This window comes from Balaenoptera acutorostrata, chromosome 7 (assembly GCF_949987535.1).
Source record: "Balaenoptera acutorostrata chromosome 7, mBalAcu1.1, whole genome shotgun sequence".
Taxonomy (NCBI): Eukaryota; Metazoa; Chordata; class Mammalia; order Artiodactyla; family Balaenopteridae; genus Balaenoptera; species Balaenoptera acutorostrata.
Window position 1 is genome coordinate 115,460,540 of NC_080070.1, and position 24,346 is coordinate 115,484,885.

At 53.0% G+C, this 24,346-nt stretch overlaps 1 protein-coding gene across 8 annotated transcripts in view; it reads left to right on the forward strand.

Moving 5' to 3' along the window:
• Nucleotides 1-24,346, forward strand: part of GRB10 (growth factor receptor bound protein 10) — a 222,400-nt gene that overhangs the window by 172,099 nt on the left and 25,955 nt on the right. For 6 of the 8 annotated variants that reach the window (XM_057550410.1, XM_057550413.1, XM_057550411.1 and 3 more), the window contains 7 exons: nt 2,951-3,107; nt 11,171-11,286; nt 12,321-12,389; nt 13,994-14,131; nt 15,529-15,639; nt 17,361-17,459; nt 20,902-21,015. In XM_057550410.1, the coding sequence (XP_057406393.1) occupies nt 2,951-3,107; nt 11,171-11,286; nt 12,321-12,389; nt 13,994-14,131; nt 15,529-15,639; nt 17,361-17,459; nt 20,902-21,015 (804 nt within the window). Of the gene's footprint in view, nt 1-1,962; nt 2,146-2,950; nt 3,108-11,170; nt 11,287-12,320; nt 12,390-13,993; nt 14,132-15,528; nt 15,640-17,360; nt 17,460-20,901; nt 21,016-24,346 lie in introns of those variants that run through there. The other 2 variants (XM_057550417.1, XM_057550415.1) reach the window with 2 other exon arrangements.

Genomic DNA, 24,346 nt, shown 5'->3' on the forward strand with positions numbered 1-24,346 from the left:
AGTTTTACCCCGGATACACATGTGCCCTTTGGTATTGGTCTCCTGGCTGAACTCTGAGTCGGTGGAGCGGAGGCCTTGGCCAGCTCGCAGGGGAGACGCTTCTGCATCCCGCCCTCACGGGATGATGGTCGAGCGTCCGACCTGCGAGCCTCAGCCTGCTCCCTGGCGTCCTTCGGCCCAGGCCTGTCGCGCTGAAGGTTGAGATGGAAACCCTCGTTTGCTTCCAGAACGAGCCCCAGCACTGCCCAGGAGCTGGCCGCAGGAGCAGTGGGCACGGTGCAAAATGGTCCTTCTGGAGCTGCCGGCTTTCGAGGCACAGTGGGGACAGCTTCCTTTGTGCGTGTGTGTTCGTTACAGATACTGTCACCTGGAGCTCCAGACGTGCTCCCAGTGTGAGATTGCAGGGTTGTGTGGTGGCTTTCTTGTCCGTCTGTCTCGGGGCCTGTGTCACCTGTGGTCGGCAGGCCCTGGTGAGTTGGGGGAGGTAGCTGGACAGCGCTATCGGGAGCAGAGCGGACAGCGCAGGATTCGAGGTCCTGTCCTGGAGCCTGTGTCCTTTTGTGTCTGTCCCAGTCACAGGCCTGCAGCCAGACCCAGCTTCCCCTCCTGGCCCTCCCCCAGCCGGCTCTGGGGATCTGAAAGCCGAGGCCGTGGCCATATGACAAAGCACATCTTAGTTTCTAATACTCGGACTATATATAGACCTTTGGGGGCATGGCCTTGGAGCAACAGAGAAGTGAGGGAGAGAGTTTAAAGAAAAGTGCAGTAGGGCTGAAAAGATTTAAAAGCTGGTGCTATGGATGATTTGGGCAGGAAAAGACTTGGAGAGAGAGATGGGAAACACACTTCAACCTAATTTAAGTTTCCTAGGGAAAATAATGTTCATTGTAGTCACAGATAAGCTCACTTAGAAACTTAGGAAAGAAGGAAAATTAGGGTAGTTGATTTGGGTGGTTGTATGCACGCACTGCTGTAGCATACATTACATATGTATGTAATTATATATAATTAGCATATATATAAGGAATTGTATGAATTCATTGCTTTTTTAAAATTTGTTTTTCTTTTATGTTAATGCATTTGTTCTTACAAAGTGTTTACCTATAGACCAGAGACATTTTCTCTGTTGAAATTAAATTTTATTTTTATATACTTAGTCATGACAGCTGTATTTGCATATTTAATTGGTTTTGGAGAAGTAGAGCTGTCATTGAGTGAAACATCAATTCCAGAAAAGACAGGGGGTGGATTTCTTTAAAGACAAGTGTGAGCTGTAAGCAGGTCCCTCAGTCCTGATCCAGCCCGGGTTTGGGGGGCTGGCGGAGAGGTGGCAGGAACAGCGGGGGCAGTGACCCTGCCCTGCTGAAGGGCTCTGTCCCCCGGGCTGGTCCTGCCTCCCCTCCGGCTGGGTGAGCCCTAAGTCAGCTGGGACGGTCCTTGTGGCAACGTGCCATCCCCGTGGGACTTCATCCCAGCAGCTCGCTGCCCTGCCAGGCTCCGCGCTGTGGAAATAAACGTTCAAAGTCTGCACTTGATCAAAAACACGAGAAAAAGGACGGAGACAGAGAGAGACAGACAGAGAGCTGCGGCCAGTTCCTTAAGACCAGCTAACACTCAGGCCACAGAAAGCTCCAGCTCCAAACTCGCAAGTGACAGCATGGGTTGCAGGGATCAAGGTTGCTGAGCGATTTGGCAGACAGGCCTGAGTTCAGAGAACACACGTGCTCAGGCTGAGTGTCCTGCCTGTTAGTTCACTGCCATGGGAAAGAATGAGCAGGGATTTTTCTGGAGTGTTGGTCTGAGCCTTGTGTTGTCGTCGTGCTGTCATCACCTCCACCTCGGGCGGGGGCACTGGAGTGGGAGTGGGGGGCGATTGCATCAGGCCCGGCCGGGGACCTGATTGGTCTGCCCCTCTTGGCTTGATTCATGAGCTAGAGGACCGAGCCCGAGGCAGCCTCACAGCCGCTTCCCTGCTGCCCAGAGACAGCCTGCCCGCCGGGGCTCCGTCGCCACCATCGGTGCCCAGAGAGGGGTCCCTGCCTGCCAGGGACAGTGGGAAAAGGCTGGGACACACTCCCCTTCAAGGGACAGTCTCGATTTAAAATGCCATCTTGTTCCTCTGACTGCTTTTTCCATGCTGTTGAGGTAAGGTTTTCTGAAGCATCTCATGTTTCCCCTAAAGTCGGCACCCCTATCAGTCTTGCAGGCAGGCTAGGTTTTTGATCCTCTGGATTTCTGCTTGGCCACCCCCCTGCCTGGGAGCTGTTCGCAGGTCATGGCTTTGAACAACGCTGGGAAAACTAAACTGGCTTGTAATTTCGCAGGGGGCGGGGCCAGAGGGTTTTGTGACTGCTCTTACTGTGCCCTTCTTTTTAGTATTTTCAATTTCAGCATATTCACATTACTTCTCGTCTTCTCCCTACACCTCAATGAACACAAGGTGAGTGGTGGTGACAGGAGGAGGCATTGGGTGCTCTCTGCTGCACTGAGGACCCCAGAAACGGAGAACAGCTGGAGTTGCAGAAAGTTAGGATTTCTGCGGGCCTTCTGTTGCTTTGTTTGTTCTCGCAATTGGTTCAGCTGTAAAATGTCCAATCCCAAGACCTCCAGCAGTATTTTAAAGGAATTCTGTCACTTCCCGAGACAGGTGGTAGAGAAGTAGCTCACACGCTCTGGTTTGGCCATGTGTCCCCAAGGTGTCCTGGGTGTTGTAAGAGCCTGTGTTGTGATCCCGTGTGCCCTGCGCATCCGCAGGGGGAGGCAGAAGGGAAGGGGAGTGTCGATGGGCGTGGCCTGCAGCCCCGCAGCCTCTGGTCACCCGCTGCCTGGAAAACAATTAGACATGTGTTGGAGCACTGCTGTCTATACATTTCCTGTTTATGTTGTTTCAGTGTTTATTTCTGAAAACCCAAGGTTGTTCATCTGTAAGTGTCACCGCCTTGTGTTGCAGGATGTTAAAGTCTTTAGCGAAGACGGGACGAGCAAAGTGGTGGAGATTCTGGCGGACACGACAGCCAGGGACCTGTGCCAGTTGCTGGTTTACAGAAGTCACTGTGTGGACGACAACAGCTGGACACTGGTGGAGCACCACCCGCACCTGGGATTAGGTAGGGAGCAGCTCCGGGTGGGGAGCAGCACCAGGTGGGGGGAGCAGCTCCAGGTGGGGAGCAGCTCTGGGTGGGGGGGAGCAGCTCCAGGTGGGGAGCAGCTCCGGGTGGGGAGCAGCACTGGGTGGGGGGCAGCTCTGGATGGGGAGCAGCACCGGGTGGGGGGGGAGCAGCTCCAGGTGGGGGGGGAGCAGCTCCGGGTGGGGAGCAGCACCGGGTGGGGGGCAGCTCCGGGTGGGGGGGGAGCAGCTCCAGGTGGGGGGGAGCAGCTCCGGGTGGGGAGCAGCACCGGGTGGGGAGCAGCTCCGGGTGGGGAGCAGCACCGGTGGGGGGCAGCTCTGGGTGGGGAGCAGCACCAGGTGAGGGGGAGCAGCTCCAGGTGGGGGACAGCAGTGGGGTGCTCGGTGGGCCTTCAGGTGAAGACCTCTGCCGCCAGATGCCAGACTGTCACTGCAGTGTCCCCTGCCAGCCAGCGCAGCAGGCGGTCTGTGTGTTGTCCTCCACGCTCCTGCCTCTTCTCTTTTTCCTAAAATCTCACCTTCCTCCCTCCCAGGCCTCTCTCCCCTGGTGCTTTCAGAATCTCGCTCTTGCACAGTTTGAAGCAGTAACTCCCAAGAGCTCAGCCACAGTAGGAGGGAAGGGTCCCTGTGACTTGGCAGGAGGAGGCGCTGTGAGGGGCTCAGGGGCTCGCTGCACACCTGTGGTCTGGGTGTGCAGCCGGAGGCGCCCTGGGGAGATTCTGGCATCACTGCAGAGAGCAGCTCTCTACCTGACGGGGTCGGGGAGCCGTGGTGACAGCCTGCAGGAGGGCACGGGGAGGCCCCCGGGAGTCGAGGGGTGCCACAAAGCAATGTCCCCTAAGCTTGAGTCTCACACAGTGTCTCTGAGTGATTCGAGAGAGCAAGAGATTATTTTGAAATAGGTACTATTTACAGAACTTATTGAGGTCTTTGGTTTGTTTGTTTGGCTTAGGTGGCTTATTTCAGGTAAAGAAGCTTTTCAGACTTTCGTTTAAATTCGTTTTGGATAACGTACGGTGCTTGCAAATCATAGGCACATATTTAAAACTAGAATTATTTCTAAATCAACAGTTCTATTTTCTTCTGTGTCTTGAAGGAGAGAAAAACTACACAGCTTGCAAACTTCTTCCCACAGTTTAACATTTTTCTCATGACCTTTAAGAATGACAAAGAAATTGAAATTAAGCCTCTAGGTCTGGCATATTCTCTCACTAAATGGCATTTGGGCAACTCATTGTACAGTCTAAGCTTACATGACACGAGGTACATTTGAGTTGGCGTTGCTGGAAGTCACGTGTTCTGGCTCCCCTGTGCTGTCAGACAGTGTGCGTTTTAAAGTAAACGCTAAGAACTCAACCTGGTTTCTTTCCCGTCACTACGGATCTGCAGTGCACTTGTGTGTCATCAGATGCTTTGTCCTTTGTCCCCAGCAGCTTTCTCCTGACAGGTACATTCAGTAGTACCATAGCACAGCGACCGGCTGGCAAGCTCCGGTTTGGGACATCCATGAATAGACCCGAGTGGTCTGATAGGGTTACCAAAAGCATCTGTTGGCACACAAGTAATTTGGAAATTAAACAGTAGTCGGAACCCTGCAGTTTTTATGTACACACATGTATATACAGACATATATACACATGCATGCATACACGTGTATATATACCCATATACATGCATACACACACACATAGAGAATTACAGTAAGTCCCCTACATACAGACCTTCAACTTTCGAACTTTCAAAGATGCAAACGTGTGTTCCATCAACGTCAGGCATGAGTGAAATTGCAGCTTGCCCTCCATCTCCTGTTGCTGACGATCCTTCAGCTCTACCATCTCCCACCTCCTCTCCCTCCTCCAGTCAGTAACTCTTCTTGCCTGTTCACTCGATGCCAGCCCCTGGATGCCAGCTGTTGTACTGTGCTACTGTACTTTTCAAGGTACTGTACTGTAAGATTAAAAATGTTTTCTTTATTTTTTGTGTTTGTTTTTATGTATTATTTGTGTGAAAAGTATTATAAACCTGTTACAGTACAGTACTATATAGCCGACTCAGTTGGGTACCTAGGCTAATTCTTTGGACTTACGAACAAACTGGACTTACGAACGCACTCTCAGAACGGAACTCGTTTGTATGTAGGGGACTTACTGTAATTTGAAAAATGCATCTGCATAGTTGGACCCAAATATAATGAATATTGTTGAAAGACCATTCAAAAGTCTGACTGTGCTTTTAATTTGAAAAGAACTATGAAAAAACTTCTGCAGACATTATAATACATGAATATCACTCTACACACCTAGAGAACATATGGAATGGATGCAGATACACAGAACATTGTCACATAGGGACTACTTGAGAAATTCTGATTCCAGTGTTTCTTGTGGTAGCACTTGATTTCTACAACATCGTATAGTAGGTGATAAACTTGGGAAACGATCAATCACATGAAGAAAATTTATTCTGAGGGAGTAAAAAACGAAATGCACATGCACACACTGTGTTCTCGGGGATGTGATATCCATATGTTTTATTCTGTATTCTTCCTCTTATTCACAGATAGATTGACATACTCCCCTTTAGGGGACAATAGTTTATTATAAAACCAAGTAAAAAGGGAAAAAAAGGAAAAAAGCAGAGGAACAAGTAAAATGATGAAAAAAATAAAAAAGAACATTTGGATCAAATTTTAGATCCTGTTTGACAAAAAGAAATCAGTGAGCTGAATTGCAGATGCATGAAATCCCCTTAGAAGATCCTTCCTCACTTTCTCCCGTCAGCTCCTTTCTCATGAGCAGCATGTGGACACTTTGTCCTGATGCCTGGGTTCTGTAGAGGATTTTGCAGGTGTTAGTTCCACCAAGTTAGTCATGCCCTCCTGCAAGGGCAGGGCCCAGGGAAACCTCCCACTGTTCACAAAGAGCTTACTGCATCCCCAGCCCGGTGTCTTCCCTGCCTGTTCTTTTGTTTGTGATCCAAGCCTATTATTTAATATTGTTTTTGATCCGTTAAGCTGTTATTTAGGTGAAAATCCTCTTCCTTCCATTATCCACCAGCATTTGATGGTCAGATGCCCAGTAGTGGGAAGAGGAAGGTCTGGTTCCCTGTTTCAAGCCTCCCGTGGGGCAGGGCTGTGGGAGTGCCTCTCACAGCTCCCCGTGGTGTTTCAACATAAACCCCCTAGGGTGGGGTGTGCAGCGTTCTCTGTGATTGACAGTGTCCTGGGCGTGTTCCTGGGTCCCCTGGCACACGAGTCCGCTGCCCCCATTCTCAGGGCGGAGCCACCAGCCCTACCTCCCCAGTCACTGACTCTCCCTTTAGAATGTCACTTTCTCATGGGGTGTACGTCGGGGATGCTTCTGGGACCTGCACATCCACGAGGCTGGCGGCTCAGGCCGAAGGGAGACGATGCTTGCAGATCCCCAAGGCCGGTGGGTCCACCAATCCGCAGTAATGGAGGGGAGAGCAGGCCACTCTGACAGCACTGAGTTGATGTATAGCCTTAGAAATGGAGGATTTCCAAGCACAATTACTACGCCGATCTTTGCAGCTAAGATATCACATCCTTAATAGTATTAAACCTTTTCGCGCTCAGAAACGAGCGATGATTTAGGAGGCATGGGGCAGTTTCCAGGACAGCCATTCGAGACGGCTTCCTTTCCACGAGCAGGAGACCACGTGCGTGTGTGAGGGCTGCAGCCCCCGAGGGTACCTGCGGGGCCAGAGCATCAGGCTCACGGAGGGGCGGGAACCGTGGCAGCTGGCGGCATGGGCAACATCTCTTGCTGGTGGGAGCCTCTCTGCCCTCTCTCTGAACTGGGCTTGTTGCCAGAGACGGGTCCAAGGGCCCTTCCTGGTCCCCACTGTGGGCTCCTGCACCACTTGCTGGTTTGAAAGGTTGGGGCAGAGCCCTGAGTGCTCAGTGGTCTTAGGTGACCGTGTCCTGTGTTTCCTGATTTCCCGGGAACTCAAACCTTCCCTGATCTCTCCAACCATTAGTGGCCCCAGAAGTCCAGGCTGGGCGGGATGTTTCGGCTTCAGTATTGTGGGTAGAGCTCAGACGTGGAAACGCTGTCCCCAGCCAGTGCCACCGGGCAGCCCCCGAGCCCAGCCAGCAGGGGCTGGGGTGGGGCCGTTGCCTTGGGAAGCATTGCCCTCCTGTCTGCCTGGGGCAGGTGAGCAGTCAGGCTCATTTCAGCCAGGACACCTTAATAGGTAGAGGACGTAGGGATGTTACACAGCCGGCCTGCAGCTGTATCCGGTACACAAACTGTATTTTAAAGGAATATTGAAAAACAGGAACTTTGGCATGAAAAATAGCATCTTGGTGCCCCTTGTGAACTTGAAAATGGGCCCACCCGTAAACTCCATCCCCCTGGGAGTGCAGGGGCGCCCACAGGCGGGCCCTGAGTGACCACGGGCGTCAGAGTGGATCAGCGGGAGAGGCTGGGACTTAACGAAGCCTGGAGCACCGTCCACCGAGGAGAGTCACAGCCAGGTCCTGTGCATCTCTAGGATTTGGGGGGTTCTGTTGTCGTGTGAATCAGGACGAAACACCTCAGGAAGAAGCAGGAACCCTTCCTCGGGCAGTTCGCTGCTCTGGGTCTGTTCCTGGGCAGATGAGAAGGGCGTGACGGCCACCCTGTGGCGTGACCGGCGCATCCAGATGCTGACATCTGCACAGACAGGGGCCGGGGAGAAGCAGCCGCCTTGCCTTCAGCACTGGGGCTCAGGGCGGCCTTTGCAGGCTGATCCTCGTCCATCTCTGTCTCTGTGTCTGTTACCTCTGAAAGGCACCAAATGACACCCTTTCCCCACTAAAATACACAGCTAGCAGGAAGGCTGCTTATGGGGCAGATCCAGACGTCAGGATGTTTGTTTGCTGTGGGCGTGAGATGCTGCTCACAGCTCCTGACAGCCCGGGAAGCCCTGGGCAGCTGTTCAGCGCTCCCGTCTCTGTGACGTGGGCTGCGCCGGGTGGTGAGGGGCTGCAGGGGGCAGTGAGGTGGGATGGTGACGCCTCCCGGTGCCCTCGGCCGGGCACTGGGTCTGCCAGCCCCACCCCACCCCTCAGGACCACCCAGGTTTCTGCTGAGGACTCCTGTGTCTGCTGCACGGCCCCAGAAGTAAGATACGCTGCTTTTTTAAATTGAAGTGCAGTTGATTTACAGGGTTGTGTTAATTTCTGCTGTACAGCAAAGCGACTCAGTTATACACATATATACATCATTTTTAATATTCTTTTCCATTATGGTTTGTCATAGGCTACTGAATAGAGTTCCCTGTGCTCTACAGTAGGACCTTGTTGTTTATCCATGCTGTATATAGCAGCTTGCACCTGCTAATCCCAAACTCCCGATCCTTCCCTCTCTCTCCCCCGCTCCCCCTTTGGCACCACAAGTCTGATCTCTGTGTCTGAGTCTGTTTCTGTTTCATAGATAGGTTCATTTGTGTCATATTTTAGATTCCACATATAAGCGATATTATATGGTATTTGTTTTTCTCTTTCTGACTTCACTCAGTATGATAATCTCTGGTTGCATCCATGTTGCTGAAAATGGCATTATTTCATTCTTTTTTATGGCTGAGTAGTATTCCATTGTATATATATTTGTGTACCACATCTTCTTTATCCGTTCCTCTGTTGATGGGCATTTAGGTTGCTTCCATGCCTTGGCTATTGTGAATAGTGCTGCTATGAACATAGGGGTGCATGTATCTTTTTGAATTAGAGTTTTGTACAGGTATATGCCCAGGAGTGGGATGGCCATCACTGAAGAGTCTACAAAATACGCTTTCTTTTTTGAGTTGTCTGAGTTTTAAATATCTTTCATGTGGAGTACGGTGGCGGCATGGATGCCGGCCTTAGTTCTGGAAATCAGAAAACTACAAATACCCTTTGAGGAACATCTTCCTCTTCCATTTGTACAAAAAGTCCTTTTGGATGAAAAGTCACACAACAGTTTTACTTAAGGCCATTGTGATCATATGACATTTGTAGCTGGTGATGTGATCATTGAATACTATTGCCTGAGGTCATCTGGAAATATGTGTCTTTAGAATCACAGAGAAAATCAGAACTGGACAAAAAGAGCTTTGAACTGAGGTTGTCCCGGTGCCTTTCAAAAGCTGTGAGCACAGGTGCCGGGCCTTCAGCGGGAGGCCAGGCCGACAGCTCTGGCACCTCTGAGGAGCTCGGTCCTGATCCCACCGCTGGCCGCAGAGGGTGCAGCGGCCTTGGTTCCCACCTGTAGGTCTCCCAGGCCTCGTGGGGCCGGCGGAGTGGCCTGGGGCAGAGAAGCACCTCCTGTCGGGACCGCGGACCGCCCATTCACGCTGCTGTGTGCGGCTCTACCAGGGTAGCTGGGCCTGGGAGGAGAGGAACCTGCCTGGGATGCAGCACCCGGGGGCCCCGTCGAGCCGGTGGCTCCCGCTGGGAGGGGCCTGTGCTCCTGAAGCTCGGCATCTGCCTTGTCCTCGCTTAGGTCCCCCCCCCCCGCTCTTTTCTGTCTCCGTATTTTACCTGGTAAAGAATTTTAATTCTGTAAACCAACCATCAGCAGGTTATTGGGTCATAGTTGTTTTTTTCCCCATAACTACAGAAATGTTTTCTCTGGATAAAAATCTCAAGGAGAGTCATGGGTTTGTTTTAAATGAATGACATTGTGCTAACCCCTAGCTTGGCAGCAGACATAGCCATTGTAACCGTGCTCAGGCTGCCCCTGGTTCTTCTCCTCTGTCCTGGGGGGGTCATCAGGCAGGGAGAGCGGTTCCTGAATTGCTTGCCAGGTCCCCCCTCTTCCGGGGCCCAGTGGGCCCGTCTGCGGGTCGCTGGTGGTGCCAGGTCTGGCCCTTCCTGAGGCGCCTGAGCTTTCTGCTCATCGTGGGGAGGAAATTCAGGCTTTAACTGTGTCTCTACCGAGGACAGCCTGTCCTCGTGTGCTCTGTATGCCAGCGGGGCCCGGCTCAGACCAGTGCCCTGGTGGCCGTGTCCTTCGTGGACAGGAATTCTCCCACGTTCTGAGATGGCTCTGACTCAGGAACGCTTTCACCCTACACCTCATCCTTCCTGGAAGACAAGACTCTCTGGGGATTCCGCGCTGGCTGTGTGAAAGGAAGTGGGAGCTGGGAAGGGCCGACGGAGCCGCTTGCGTCAATCTCGTGGCATCTCGTCCTCCGCCGTTTGGGCCTCAGTTCACACGTCGAAGCTGCCCGGGGCTCGTTTGCTCCTGTCGTTTGTCCCGTTACTGAGCGTGGTTGGTTCCCTGCCGCCCGGTCGGCAGGCTGTGCAGAGACACGTGAGGGCGTCCGGCCACGTGCCTCTCATGCTCCGCGTGGAACCAGGGTGCTCACGGTGAGGGGCATGCCGCCCCAGGGTGGTGCCGCTGCCGAGTCAGGCACCCAGTGTGTCTGCTCGTGCACGCTCCCCCGCGTGCTGTGCGATGTGTGTGGCCTTCCCAGCGGCACAGGCCCGCCGGGAGAGCAGCTCCGGGGTGTGCGTCATTAGCGTGGGTTCCAGCGTACAGCCGGGCGTGGGGACGGGCTGCCTGCTGGTAGCCCGCTCCCGCCCGTGTTACGCCCTAACACCCTCTCAGGCAGCTGAGTTTCACGAAATCAGAGCCGTCCTGCTTCTGCCCCCCCGTCTACCCACCCGCCCGTGTGTCCTCCTTGCTCAGAGCCTTCCCACTGTTCTGTGTCTTGGGACATTTTCCCTGTCATTAGAGCCCCTGTTCTTTACAAGAGTTGACATTTCTTAACGTAAAGGCAGAATCATCTGCGCAGAGCCTTTTGTTGATGCCAAATTGAGAAGAAGTATGTGTAAGTGAGGACTGACCTGAGTTCCTCATACTCCGTGTCCCAGGACCTCCTATGCGTTTGAGATAACACGTTAAAGAGAGGTTTCGATTTACTTTTGGTTCTTGACCTCGTCTCTGCTCACGATGTTTGAAGAGGAACAGAAAAGTCAAGCAGATTTTGTCATTGGTTGTGAGGCTGCCTTGAAGGTTCTGCCTGCTTATCTCACACAATACTTTTCCTCTGCAGAAAGGTGCTTGGAAGACCATGAACTGGTGGTCCAGGTGGAGAGCACCATGGCAAGTGAAAGTAAATTTTTATTCAGGAAGAATTATGCAAAATACGAGTTTTTCAAAAATCCCACGGTGAGTCTTGTCTCTTTGAGTCTGGGGTTTGGAACTCTTGAAATCTTGCAGTTTATCCTTGAGTTTCATAGTAGCGGGTCACAGAATAACTGAGATGTAGCGGGTGGCAGTTGGGTTTGAGAATCTGAGTTGCTAGTTAACTAAGCAGTCCTGGCTTGAAACTCTCTCTCTGATGCTTAACTAAATGCCTGTGTTCTGGCCGGAGGTAACCATCACCTTCGCCCAATAGTTAAGAGTGGGAGAGGGGCTTAGTCTCTAAATGGAGAGAGAGAGGTGGGGTGGGCTTCTTCAGTTATTTTGAAAGTTCTTAGTTCAGTTGGAGTAACTTAGTCAAATACTCAGCAAAATAAAAACTCATTATTCTCTGCAAATAGCAAGTATTACTTTGGGATTATTGGGGGAAGAATCAGTAGAGAAGTCAAAATCCAGGTGGGCTGAGCTACTCTCCTTGATTTTTCTTTTCTTTTCTATATTTTGCGGGGTGGGGCCCTTGCCTTGTGGGATGTCAGGATGCGGAGCCTTGTACCTGCTGTGGTATGAGCGCCAATCCTAATTCTGAGGTACAGCAGCAGCAGCTGGGGGAGAAGTCCCAGTATCAACTTCTGGTTCCGATAGTTTAGCTGCTTTTTTATCGAAAGGAAGAAATTTGGTAACTACTTTGGGGTAACGCACCAGAAAAGGCCTCTTCACACCTCTGTGCGCATCTCCTAGTTTCAGGGGTTCTTTATCTTGTGCCACGCATCTGTATCCCTGAGTTAGGACACGCGGCAGCCCCCTGCCTTGGTGCACTGCCAGGCGTGGGTCATAGTGGGCGTCACAGACACTCCAAACTTGGGGCAGCGTTGAAGGGAAAATGTAGCCTTTTGAAGCCAGTGTTTCCATGGTGTGATAAAGGAACAAAAAGGACTGTCATTTTAAATACAAAGTGTACCTAATTTTACCTGGAGGAAAGTTTTCAGTACTGGCATACCTGGAAGTATGCTTTTGCCCACTCTTAAGCTAACCTCTGACATCTTTGTTTTTCCATGGCCTAGAACTTCTTCCCAGAACAGATGGTTACCTGGTGTCAGCAGTCAAACGGCAGTCAGACCCAGCTTTTGCAGGTACTGGGCAAAGAATAGGCTTCTGCTGGAGTCTCTGCGTAGAAGCTCTCAGGCTGTGCTGGGGGCCTGGTAGAAACTTGGAGCAGTTGCGTTCGCACTCATGCACGAGCCTTGGCTCCTCGTGGAATTTAGAGTAACCGGAAATAAGTGTTTACCTGGGAGAGCTGCACGTAGCCAGGCTCCTTCAAAGCAAAACAAGCGCTTAGAAACAGGATACACTGACTTAGAGGCCATCGGAGCGGGAGGGCCGGGTGGAGGAGCTGCAGGCCCTGGGTTCTCTGCAAACCGCGCCCCCTGTCTCCGAGCACAGCTCCCTGGAAATCTCTGCGAAAATACTGGGTCCACCTGGTAGTAAAAAATGATTGGGTTGCCATAAAAATCTTGTAAAAGGAACTTCTTATACTCTAAAAACAAGCACACCTGTCTTCACTGTCTCCTTGCTTCCTGAAGTCTGTTCCGAGTAAACCTGGCCTGCCCCTCCCCTCCCCGCAGCGGAGGGGGCCATCAGGTGCCTCTCCACGCTTACTGCTGCCTCATGCTCTCCCGGGAAGTCGGGATATTCCTCTGCACCCCTAAAGACGTGTCTCTTAACAGTACATTAAGTAGTAAGGGAATAAACCATTCACTAAGGCAACCAGGACTCTCCAGGTGGCACTGAATATAGGAGAAAGTACTAGAACGTAGTTCCTACAGAATTCTGCCCTGAGCCCTCCTTTTCCTGCTTTGTTTCTGCCTCTGGAAGCTGAAAGCCTCTGTGCTGTGTCCTGGACCCTCCAACCAGAGCATCTGTCTGCCCTGGGTGAGAGTTGTCACACTAAGTTATCGTGGCCCGTGCGCAAGGAGGGTAAAGTGGCTTCCTGCTGTTTTAGTTGCCTGATCCGAGACGGCTTGGTGCTTGGTGAGCGTGCACGGTGATGTCTTGAGGTGCCAGAAGCACTGCCCGGGGGCACCAGGACCTGCCCAGTTGGCCCTTACCGTCTGCAGGAGGAGCTGTGTCCCTCTCAGTCAGTGTAGGGGACCCACCAGGGTCGCCCCAGAGCTGGTTCCTGACCTCTCTTCCCTGAAGAAGGAGGTGCGGCTGGTGGGAGGACTTAGCGGGAGAGCGGCTTGTCACCAGGGTGTTCGTTCCAGGAGTTGGACGGACACTGGATACGCGGCTTTCGCTGGAGGGCACGCGGTCCAAGCGCCGGCCAGATGCTCGCTCCCAGCCCGCCTGCCTCTAATCAGTGCTCCTGGCCCTTCTGTGGCCCCAGGCTCTGAGGACCAGACTGGGATTTTTATGGGAAACCAGAATAAAGGGCAGGATGCTTAAACACACTGTCCGTTAGGAGATTTATGACGTCGTGGTTTTTGTCAGAGTTAGGAAAGTCCATCTGCTTGTGTGTGTTTAAACACTTAATTATGTTTTAGGCAACCCCAATTTAGATGGGAATTTTAAGACTTTTGAAAGGAAAAAAATATCCCTTGAAAACACTCAGTTTAACCCAAAAAGAGTATTTCAGTAATTCGTAAAATGTTCCAGTGTCAGCGACGCTGCTTTCATGTGTCTGCTGTCATACTTTCACATCAGCATCGTCTGACTTGTAAAACTTGCTCTTCCACAGAACTTTTTAAACTCCAGTAGTTGTCCTGAGATTCAAGGGTTTTTGCACGTGAAGGAGCTGGGAAGGAAGTCGTGGAAGAAGCTGTACGTGTGTTTGCGGCGATCCGGCCTCTATTGCTCCACAAAGGGAGCTTCAAAGGTGAGTTTTAAAGCCGTGACCGCCGGTCACACCAGGCTGGGAGGGTTCCGAGTAAACGTGGGCTTCATTTTAAAGTGCACCCTGGGCTCCTCCCAGCTCGTGACTGACTAAGCTGATTGTGTAGCAGCTAAACTCAGAGTTCCTGGTGCACAGCCCTACCTGGGAAACCAGGTGGTGACACAGACCTAGGGATCCCAGGGCTGTGTCACCCCCCCACCCCCAAGCTGGCCAGCCCGGGCCCCTTCTGTGGGCTGGGAGCAGAGCCTCCTGCCTGCCTGAGTCCCTAGAAAGATGCTAACTTAGTTTCTATAATTTGGAAGTTGGCATCCAAGCTAGCCGCAGGATATCTGATAGATTATTGCCACCCTAATGGCAATCTAATACATGTTATTGTAGGTTTTTCGTGGAATAAATTGCGGTTTTGTGTGTATCCCCAGTGGGAAGAGGAGGTGAGGGATGGAAGACGGCTGCCCGACTCCGAGGACAGTCGGGGTGTTGCGGGCTGGCCTTGCCAGGGTTTCCTTTGGTGTCTCTGCACCTCTGACCTACTCTTTCCTGTAACGTCCGAGGACGCCTGCCGTGGGAACGTACCCAGCTGACCTTGGCCTTGCTTTTACACCCGAGAGCTGCGGTCTCTTCTGTTCTCGCAGGAAAGAGGAGGGAGGAGCTGGGGACCCCAGGGGAAAGTGCTGGCCCAGCATCAGGCCACAGCCCTGCTGCTCTGGGAAGTCAGGAGGGAAGCGGGGTGGCCTTCGGAGAGGGGGCGTGGCCTCTGGGGAGAAGGGGCGTGGTCACCGGGGAGGGGCATGGCCGCAGGAGAGAAGGGGCGTGGCCGGCCGCCCTTCCCTCTGCAGATGGGGTCTTCATCAGATGCAGTGGGGAGGGTAACTTCCTGATTTCCCAGCTCTGCTGTGTGGCTTACGCATCATCCGCATCAATGCTGAGCCCAGGGACGTGTGTAGCCTAGAGCAGGAAACAGACGCGGGATGGGGAGTTCAGGAGGAGGACGGGACGACTGCGGACGCAGCTGGTCTCTGATCACGCAGCACAGCAAAGGTGGTGTGGGTCCTGCCTCTGAGTGTGTGCTCCTAACCTTGACCTTAGCTTCCAGATCTTCTGGTTTTCACTTTATGGGGCTTTGATTTGGCAGAGTGTCAAATAACATTGTAACCGTTTTCTGTCTGAGAACTGGGAGGGTGGGTTTTTTTTGGGGGGGGGCTGTGGGATGTGGTTTTAATTTAGCACTTATTCTACGTGATGAGTATAGTCTGTAGACTGTCAGAGGGGAGAGGTGTTGAGGGCACGCACAGACTGCCCTCTGTTGACGGGGGCGTGAAACGCTGGCTCTTGGCTGTGCTGAGAAGTTCTCCCCCGTGAGTCTGACCACCTCCCTGCAGGAGCCCAGACACTTGCAGCTGCTGGCCGACCTGGAGGACAGCCGCATCTTCTCCCTGATGGCCGGCAGGAAGCAGTACGGTGCCCCCACGGACTACGGCTTCTGCATAAAGGTACCCCATCCGCAGGCCTTCCGAGACGCCCAGACAGCATCCCACTGGGCACCTGGGAATTAAACCGGGGACCTCCTTTCTTGGGCGCTGGGTTTTTTTGTTTGTTTTTAACAGAAATGTAGTTTCACACTAGATTTATTCATTCATATAAAAATATTTCTTGTGTGCTTATGACGTGTCCGTCCTTGAGTAGCTGAGATGCTCAGAGAAAAGCAGAGTCCGTGATGGACAATGCCCGTGGACGGGTCCAGTGGCTTAGGGACCGCCAGCCTGTCACTGGGTGGCCTCCAGGTACTGAGTGAGCCGACACCTCCTGTGTGGGCTTGTCGTCCCCAGGACATTAGACTAGGGGTGACCACAGCTCTGCCCTCTCTCTGTGCACGTGCATGCGGACACAAACTCACACATACGCTCCCATGTGCACTCGTGCGTGTGCATGCACACAGCTATGTGAGCAACCACATGCACACATGTAGACATACGTGTGCATGCCTGTGTGCGCACACGCACACACACACACACACACACACACACACACTTTGGGGGGCCCGCTCCTCCCCCCTCGGCAAAGCTGTGGTGACGCTGGTCATTGCACTACTAGATATTTACTGAATACCCGCTGTGCACGAGACCCTCTACTGAGGCTTCTACCTCCGTCGTCTTCCTGGGTCTTCCCAGGTGCTCACAGGGTGGGAACTGACCCGGCCCCATTGCCCACATCGGGCAGCCAGTGAGCGAGCCCGAGTCCCGCAGCCAGGCTACCTTCTGAGCCCGAGGAGGAGACAGGGCACAAGGAGCCCATTCCATCCGAAAGTGCCATCTTCTGCTTCTCTTGGTGAAGCTTCTTTGGTTACAAGTAATACGAACTGACTTCAAACCAGCTAAAGGCCCAGGTGCATGGGAGGCTGGTGGGAAGTGGCCTCGGGAGGGGCTGGAGCCGTCGGGGCCCAGGCGGCCGGTGCTCCCTTCCCCCGGCCCACGTGCCCGGTATCGCGGCCTCTGCTTCGCCCGCAGCGTCAGCTGGACTCGGGTTGTCGTTCAGACCCCCCTCCCCTTCCAGATTCCCGAGGCAGAGAGCTGGGCCAGTGTCCACCCCAGCACTGCCCCACAGGCCTGCGGTCAGAGGGTTCCTGTAGACATTCTGCCAAGCTTATGCCTGCAGGCTTTCCCCCATCACAGCCCAGCCCTGCCTCTGGCTGGGACCACCTGCCTCCGCTGCTTGCCCTGCTCCGGTCCCCTGCTCTGGGGCAACATTGGTCTCACCCCCTGGGCCTTTCCACGGGTCCGTCCTTGGGGCCACTCAGATGCTCCAGAAGCCCTGAGCCCTGGGGGCTTCTCCCCACGCCGGCTCACCCAGCAGGCCCTTCCCACGGCTGCGTCCTCGGTCTTCCTGGGAGGCAACTGAAGACGCCTCCTTCTGAGACCCCAGAGCAGGTCCCCCTCCCAGGCGTCAGCATTCTCTGCACGGAGCTAGATGCCCCGTCAGCCACCCCCGCCTTGCGGTTTCTTTCCTGTTTGTCTCCCCCAGGACCTCCCGTGGGAGGACGGCTGACCCCTCAGCTAAGTACTAAGTGGCCACAACCGCCCGGGGCAGGTCCGTGCCCGGCAGCACATGAGTGATGCCCGGCAGGTCCTGCCGTGTGCGGGCTCAGCCCTGCCTAACGGGAGGCGTGTTCCCGAGTCCCTGTGACGCTCACGGGGTCTTCCTTCGTCTCCTTTAGCCAAACAGAGTCAGGAACGAGGCCAAGGAGCTGCGGTTGCTCTGTGCCGAGGACGAGCAGAGCCGGACGTGCTGGATGACGGCCTTCAGGCTCCTCAAGGTGGGTCCCCTGCGGTCACGGTGTGCGTGTGTGTGTGTGTGTGTCAGCCACTCGTCACAGTGTGTGTGCGTCAGCCCTGCGGTCACAGCGTGCGTCAGCGCACCTCTCTCCATGGGCAGTGCCTGTCACCCTCCCACGTGCCGTCACCAGCTCTAGGAATCAAGGGTCCTCACATTTTTTCAGGGTCTCAGAAGCTCCCCACAGAGCCTTAACGTTAGAGGAACCAGAGCCAGTTCCCAGCCTCGGCGCTGTTGGCATTTGGGGCCAGGCAATGGGCCGTCCTGTGCTTTGCAGGACATTTAGCAGCCCCCTGGTCTCTCCCCGAGATGCCAGTAGCACCCCCCAAGCAGCTGAGACAACCCCAGATGTCTCCAGATGTTACCAAGTGTACCCTGGGTGTGGGGCGGGGGTTGAGAACCAATAGGAAGAAAAAGGGTCAAGACCAGGGAGTCGGGTCGGGGAGGGTGCACGTGGGTCATCAGGAGGTTAATGGTCTTCCTGACGGAGCATGAGACTCTCGAATTCTCAAAAAGCCAGGGCCGTGAGGGAAACATAACGAATCATGTGGCCCACCATAGAGTCTCAAGGGAAATGGTGTCTCCTGACAATAATGCTAAAAGAAATGTCTTGCACGGACCCTCACGTGGGATCGCACCCGGCAGTGATTTCACAGAAGTTGCCAAGACGACTTCACACGCCCTTTAGTACAAGCTCAGTGCACAGCAGGCGCACCTCACTTGGATGCCCCACAAAATGTTCCTTTGCACACACACACACCGTGTGTCTGGAGTTCCTTAGGTACATAGAGTCCTCGTGAGTTACAGGTTAGTTGACAAGACGAACTTGGCCAAAGTCAAGGGGCCTGTGGGGGAAGTGTGTTTGCTCAGCTGTGGCCACCACATGCAGTGGCCTGGGTGTCTCTTTACAAAAGTCCCCAGCCCTCACTGAGGGTCCAGCTGGTGCAAGAGTCTCGGCAGAGTCACTTAGATCAAGAGACAGTGGGAGGCTGAGCTCGGAATACTCCTTGGAGATGCCGCGGGCTCCCTGGAGAGGCAACCCGTGTTCCTCTCTCCCAGGACCTTCCTTTGTTTTTTTTATCTTGTCACTGGTAAAACAAAAAAAGGTGTATACAGGACTTTCCTGGTGGTGCAGGGGTTAAGAATCCGCCTGCCCACGCAGGGGACACAGGTTCGAGCCCTGGTCTGGGAAGATCCCACATGCCGCAGAGCAACTAAGCCCGTGCGCCACAACTACTGAGCCTACGCTCTAGAGCCCATGAGCCACAACTGCTGAGCCCGCGAGCCACAACTGCTGAGCCCACGAGCCACAACTACTGAAGCCCGTGTGCCTAGAGCCTGTGCTCCACAAGAGAAGCCACTGCAATGAGAAGCACACGCACCGCAATGACACTCGCCGCAACTAGAGAAAAGCCTGCGCGAATCAACAAAGACCCAAGACAGCCAAATTAATTAATTAATTACTTAATTTTTTTTTAATGGTGTACATTTAAATGTTACTGCTCCGTAGTAGAAGAAGAAATGCCCTGCTGCTGTAAGATACCATATGTCGTCGGCTGCGCCCTGACAAGCTGGTGTTAAATCCAAGTGCCCCTCAACAGGGGGCTGGTTGCCTGGCTTACGGGACGTGCGCACAGAGGAGCCCCCTGCGGCTGGAAAGGGACAACTCCGCTCTGGGTCCCGTTGTGGGAAATTTTCCAGGATGTCTTATTAACAATTAACAAGCAAAGTGCGGAGTGTTGTATAAAGAGGTCACTGCGTTGGTGGGGAGAGAACGGAAATGCGTGTTTAGATTCACTGGCATGTATGTAAACACGATACTGAAGGGGAGCCTGGAGGCTGCGGTGTAGATGGGGCAGACGTGGAGAGAGACGTGCAAGGTTTTATGTATTTGTGTGCTTTCTTTTCGTTTTTTCATTTGCTCTGCACAAATATTATCTATTTTGGAAAAAACAAAAAGGAGATGAAAAAGGAACTGGTGCTAACGCGTTGTGTTCCGTGGGTGACACGTGGCGACGTGGCAGCACCACTGATGCCGTCTCACAAGGGCGGAGGGCGGGGGCCCCTTTGGAGCCATCGTAATGTGACTAGGTGACCGGGCGCTGGAAGGAAGCGGGCCGAGCTCGCAGTGGCAGCGATGCCTGGCTATTATTAGTGCTAACGATGCGTGCCCTCTATACGCTGACACAATGTGATGGACGTTTTGGAGCGTCCGCTGTGGGCCAGGCAGCGCCTCACATCTCTGACCTCGTTTGCTGCTCATGGCGGCTTTGTACATACACGTATGACCGGTACAGGTGACAGTCCTGAAGCCCATGGCGCTGCGTTCCATGTGGCCACTGGCGTGTGGCAGAGTCAGCCCTAGGACCCCGATGTTTTGGCCCCAGAACTCCACGCTAACCGGCACGCTTGCTGCCCCCCCGAGAGCCTCCGCGAAGCTGAAGATCCATCCAGTTCCAGCCACGGTCCCGCTGTCCCGGCCACCTTGCCCTGAGTGAGCAGCTGACGGCACGTCCCCCAGCGCCATCCTGTATGAGGGCGGGGCCTGGCTGGTCATGCCCTGGGGCCTCCTGCCTCTACCGAGTGGCCAGCACCAGCATCTGAAATGCGGGACCCGTACAGACATCTGGGTCTCCTCCCTCCCTGCCCCCCAGCCGCCCCTGGCTCCAGTCACCTTGCTCTGGGGGGAAGCGTACTTAGAAGACCAGGTTCTGTGTGATGGCCCCTGCCCTGCACCCACACGTTGCCTCCAGAACGGGATGTACTTTGCTCCGGGCACTTAACGCCCTTGAAGCAGTGGGGAACCTTCTCAAAAGCCTCCTGTTCCCCTGGCTCTGCCGCGTCACGAGCTTCTTGGGTCGTGAGCACTGGCTCAGTCCGTGGTCCGCCTCTCCTCCTCCACGGGGAGACCGGTCTGCAGGCGGCAGGGACCTGACCGGGAGAGGCTCCCCCTCTCCGCCTCCCAGCGCTCTCTCTCTACATGTTCTCGTGCCTGGGCGTCGTCCTACTCGGCTCCCCCCAGATCCCCAGAGCTGGGACGGCCGAGCGCCCGGAACAGAAGAGATGCTCAGAAAATGTGAATTGAATGAAAGTGGCAACCGACCCAAAGTCCCGTATCTGCATTGGCTCCCCCCCTCTTGAAACCGTTTCTCCCCCTCGCCTGCCGGATGTCACGGGCAGCGCTGGAGTCAGCCCCAGACGGCGTCCCTGCCAGGTTGGCAGAGTCGGCAGAGGGGGCTTTGGGCTAGGGACCTGCACCATCTCCAGAGGCCGGTTCTTGGGCCTCCGAGGGGGGTCTTGCTGCCACAGACCAAGGAAATGTTGGGTTGCCTCTTTTCGTGGTTGATGTGAAGATCTTGTCTGTAGTGAGCGATGAGAGGTCCCTCCCCCAGCTTTAACCCTCCGACACCCTTGCCCCCTAACAGTGGGTCGGACGTGCTGTGTCCCCGCGTGGAGGAGGTACATCGGAGACCTGGGGGCCTGAAGCTGAAGGGTCAAGCTCTGCCCTCCCACCGTCTCCAACTCTGGCCTGGAAGCAGGTCTGTGGTGGCTGATATTGGGCAATTTGGACGGTACTGAAATTCCAGGGCTCTTTTGAGAGGAAAGCCTTCTTTTGAATTAACCTAGACCTTCCTGTGCCTTTAAGTACCAACACTGGTACACTTTCTTTAAAAAAAATTATAGCTCGAGCCTCCAGAGGAGAAAACTGGCTAATACCTGCTTTTGTTCCTCTATCTGCAATTCCACTGTTGCCTAAATGATTTTGTAGAGACTACAGGACAGCACAAGGAGTACGAAAACGGTGTTAGTTACCTGCCGTCTCCTTCCCACCCCCTCCACCTTCTAGATGTTTCTTAAGCTGCCCTAGAGATTCTTCCCCAAGAGCGAGGTCTTGCTTCATCAATACAGGTTTCTGTAGGGAACTCCCTGGCGGTCCAGTGGTTAGGACTCAGCGCTTTCACTGCTGGGGCCCTGGTTCAATTCCTGGTCGAGGAACTAAGATCTCTCAAGCCGCCCAAGCACAGCCCAAAAAAATAAATAAAATTTTTAAAAAAGTCTAAGCCTCTTAAAGAGGCTTTAAAAAAAACAAAAAAGCACACAGGATTCTGCAATGAATTGCTTGACATCGAGAAGACAGTTACAGTGGGTGCTGGGCACGACAGCGGCCGAGGAGCCTGAGCCCTGGCACACAGGCGTTGTGGGGTCTGGAGCCAAGAGGAGGCTTCCAGCGCCCAGAAGCAGCGCAAACACAGGGAACAGTTCTCCGGGGGACGGGGCGGGGCGTGCGGACCAGGTGTACAGAGCAGAGGCAAAGCATCCAGGCTCTGGTGATAACACCGTGAGGTTCGCTGCCTGCTCGCACCTGCCAGGGGGGGAGCTTCACGTCACCCCGTTTAATCGTCATGAGAACCTAGGGGAAGGCGCGGCCCTCGCAGTACAGGTGAGGAAAGAGCGCCTGGAGATGGGCCAGCTGAGACTCCATGCCCCCCCGCCCTGGAGGGGCTTCTTAGGAAGCCCAGGTAGAACTTGGGAGATGGCTCAGGTGTGTTCCGCCCTCCCGTCTGATCGTGCCACCTGCCTTCACGCTCACAGCCAAACTCATGGCCTCTCTGGATCCCAGAGTCCAGACCCGTGGTCCCTAAAAGCCGGTCCTCTGACTACTGAGAAGTTGGGGAGACATCTTCTCTAGTGCGTAGCAAAGCAAAACAAATACAGAGAGTGCGGTCAGCTTCCCATGAAGCTAATTGTGCTCATGGTAACAGGTTTATTCTTTAATCTGAGACTGTGTCCTTTTTACTTAGTTAACCTTAAAATAAACTTTACCAAAGTCTGATGGTCTGATCTACCATTCTGTCAACAATATTTTATAAAGTATTGTTGATAAAAAAAATTGTTGATATGGTGGTAGATCAGTGGTTCATTTTTGGTGTGTGTGTGTGCTGTCTTATTTGGCGAATTAGTTGCCAAGCCTTAAGACAGTCACAGATTTTCTTCTCCAAATTTGATTGCTTTGTGAAATCTAACAGAATGAAAGTCCCTGATATAGACCTTCCCTCTCACCCTCTTCCCTGCAAGATGATCTCTCAAGTCTAGTGGTTCCCAAATTTTATTTTTATGTAGCAGAACCCTTTCACCCCTCAGGCAAAATGTTGGATAATTGCTCAATATGTGAAATAGACAAAAAGACTGAATTACATGGCATCTCAGGTTATTGGTAAATGGCAAAAAAAATCCAATCTCAGCAGCTCTAACAGCAAAGACGGATCCAGCTCAGACATGGCAGGTGGCGTGGCCCCGTCATGACCTCAGCCGGGGAAGGGAAGGCAGAGCCAGGGGGTCTCCCATCCACAGAAGTGACACATGTCACTCCCACTCACAGGCTCAGGTCCAGACTGCTCGCCTGGTCTGCCCCAGCCCCAGGGCCCAGGGAGAGCAAGCCCACGGCTTGACTCAAAAGCAGAGTCAGAAACTCCTGGCAGGCAGGCCAGTTACTAGCACACGGGTGCAGTTTCAATGTTTGTTCAGAAACAGCAGCCGTTCTCAGCATCCCCGAAGCGCATCTCACCCTGAAGGCGTTTGGAGACCCACCTGCCCCATCCCTTTCTGTCTCCCACTCACCTGCTTTGCTGCGTGGTGTGTGAGCAACCCCTGGCCACCCTGTGTGAACTGCAAGCACAGACACCTGTCTTTTCTACACAGACAGACAGAAACAAGGGGGAATTAAAGTACGTGGAGGGTAGAAATGAAGGAAGGCACGTAAAACCCAGTCATTTTTAAAATGGGAAAAGTGAAGACATGCTATGCATATCTACCTACTATTGTATTTTAAATCAAGATGAAGTGGACATTCTTTGCAAAAACAGAAAAACCTTAAAATTGACTGAAAAACCCAGAAGGGGAAATTGAACTACATTTTTTAAAAAAATTAGTTTCTCTGAGCTTTGAGGAATATTCAAGCTCAGTGCTGTGTAAACTGTAACAGAACCAGGACTAACACCATATGCTGAGGTTTTGGTCACCTTCACACTTGAGGGGCTGTGCTGTCTTTTCGAATCCTGGTCGGACATGGCATCTTAGGTAGAGACTGCAATTTGTTCTTTTTTTTTTTTAACATCTTTATTGGAGTATAATTGCTTTACAATGGTGTGTTAGTTTCTGCTGTATAACAAAGTGAATCAGCTGTACATATACATATATCCCCATATCCCCTCCCTCTTGCGTCTCCCTCCCACCCTCCCTATCCCACCCCTCTAGGTGGTCACAAAGCACCGAGCTGATCTCCCTCTGCTATGCGGCTGCTTCCCACTAGCTATCTATCTTACGTTTGGTAGTGTATATATGTCCATGCCACTCTCTCACTTTGTCCCAGCTCACCCTTCCCCCTCCCCGTGTCCTCAAGTCCATTCTCTACATCTGCGTCTTTATTCCGTCCTGCCCCTAGGTTCTTCAGAACCATTTTTTTTCTTTAGATTCCATATATATGTGTTAGCATACGGTATTTGTTTTTCTCTTTCTGACTTACTTCACTCTATGTAACTGACTCTAGGTCCATCCACCTCACTACAAATAACTCAATTTTTTTTCTTTTTATGGCTGAGTAATATTCTATTGTATACATGTGCCACATCTTCTTTATCCATTCATCTGTCGATGGACACTTAGGTTGCTTCCATGTCCTGGCTACTGTCAATAGAGCTGCAATGAACATTGTGGTACATGACTTTTTTTTTTTAATTAATTAATTTATTTATTTATTTTTGGCTGTGTTGGGTCTTCGTTTCTGTGCGAGGGCTTTCTCTAGTTGCGGTGAGCGGGGGCCACTCTTCATCGCAGTGTGCGGGCCACTCAGTGTCATGGCCTCTCTTGTTG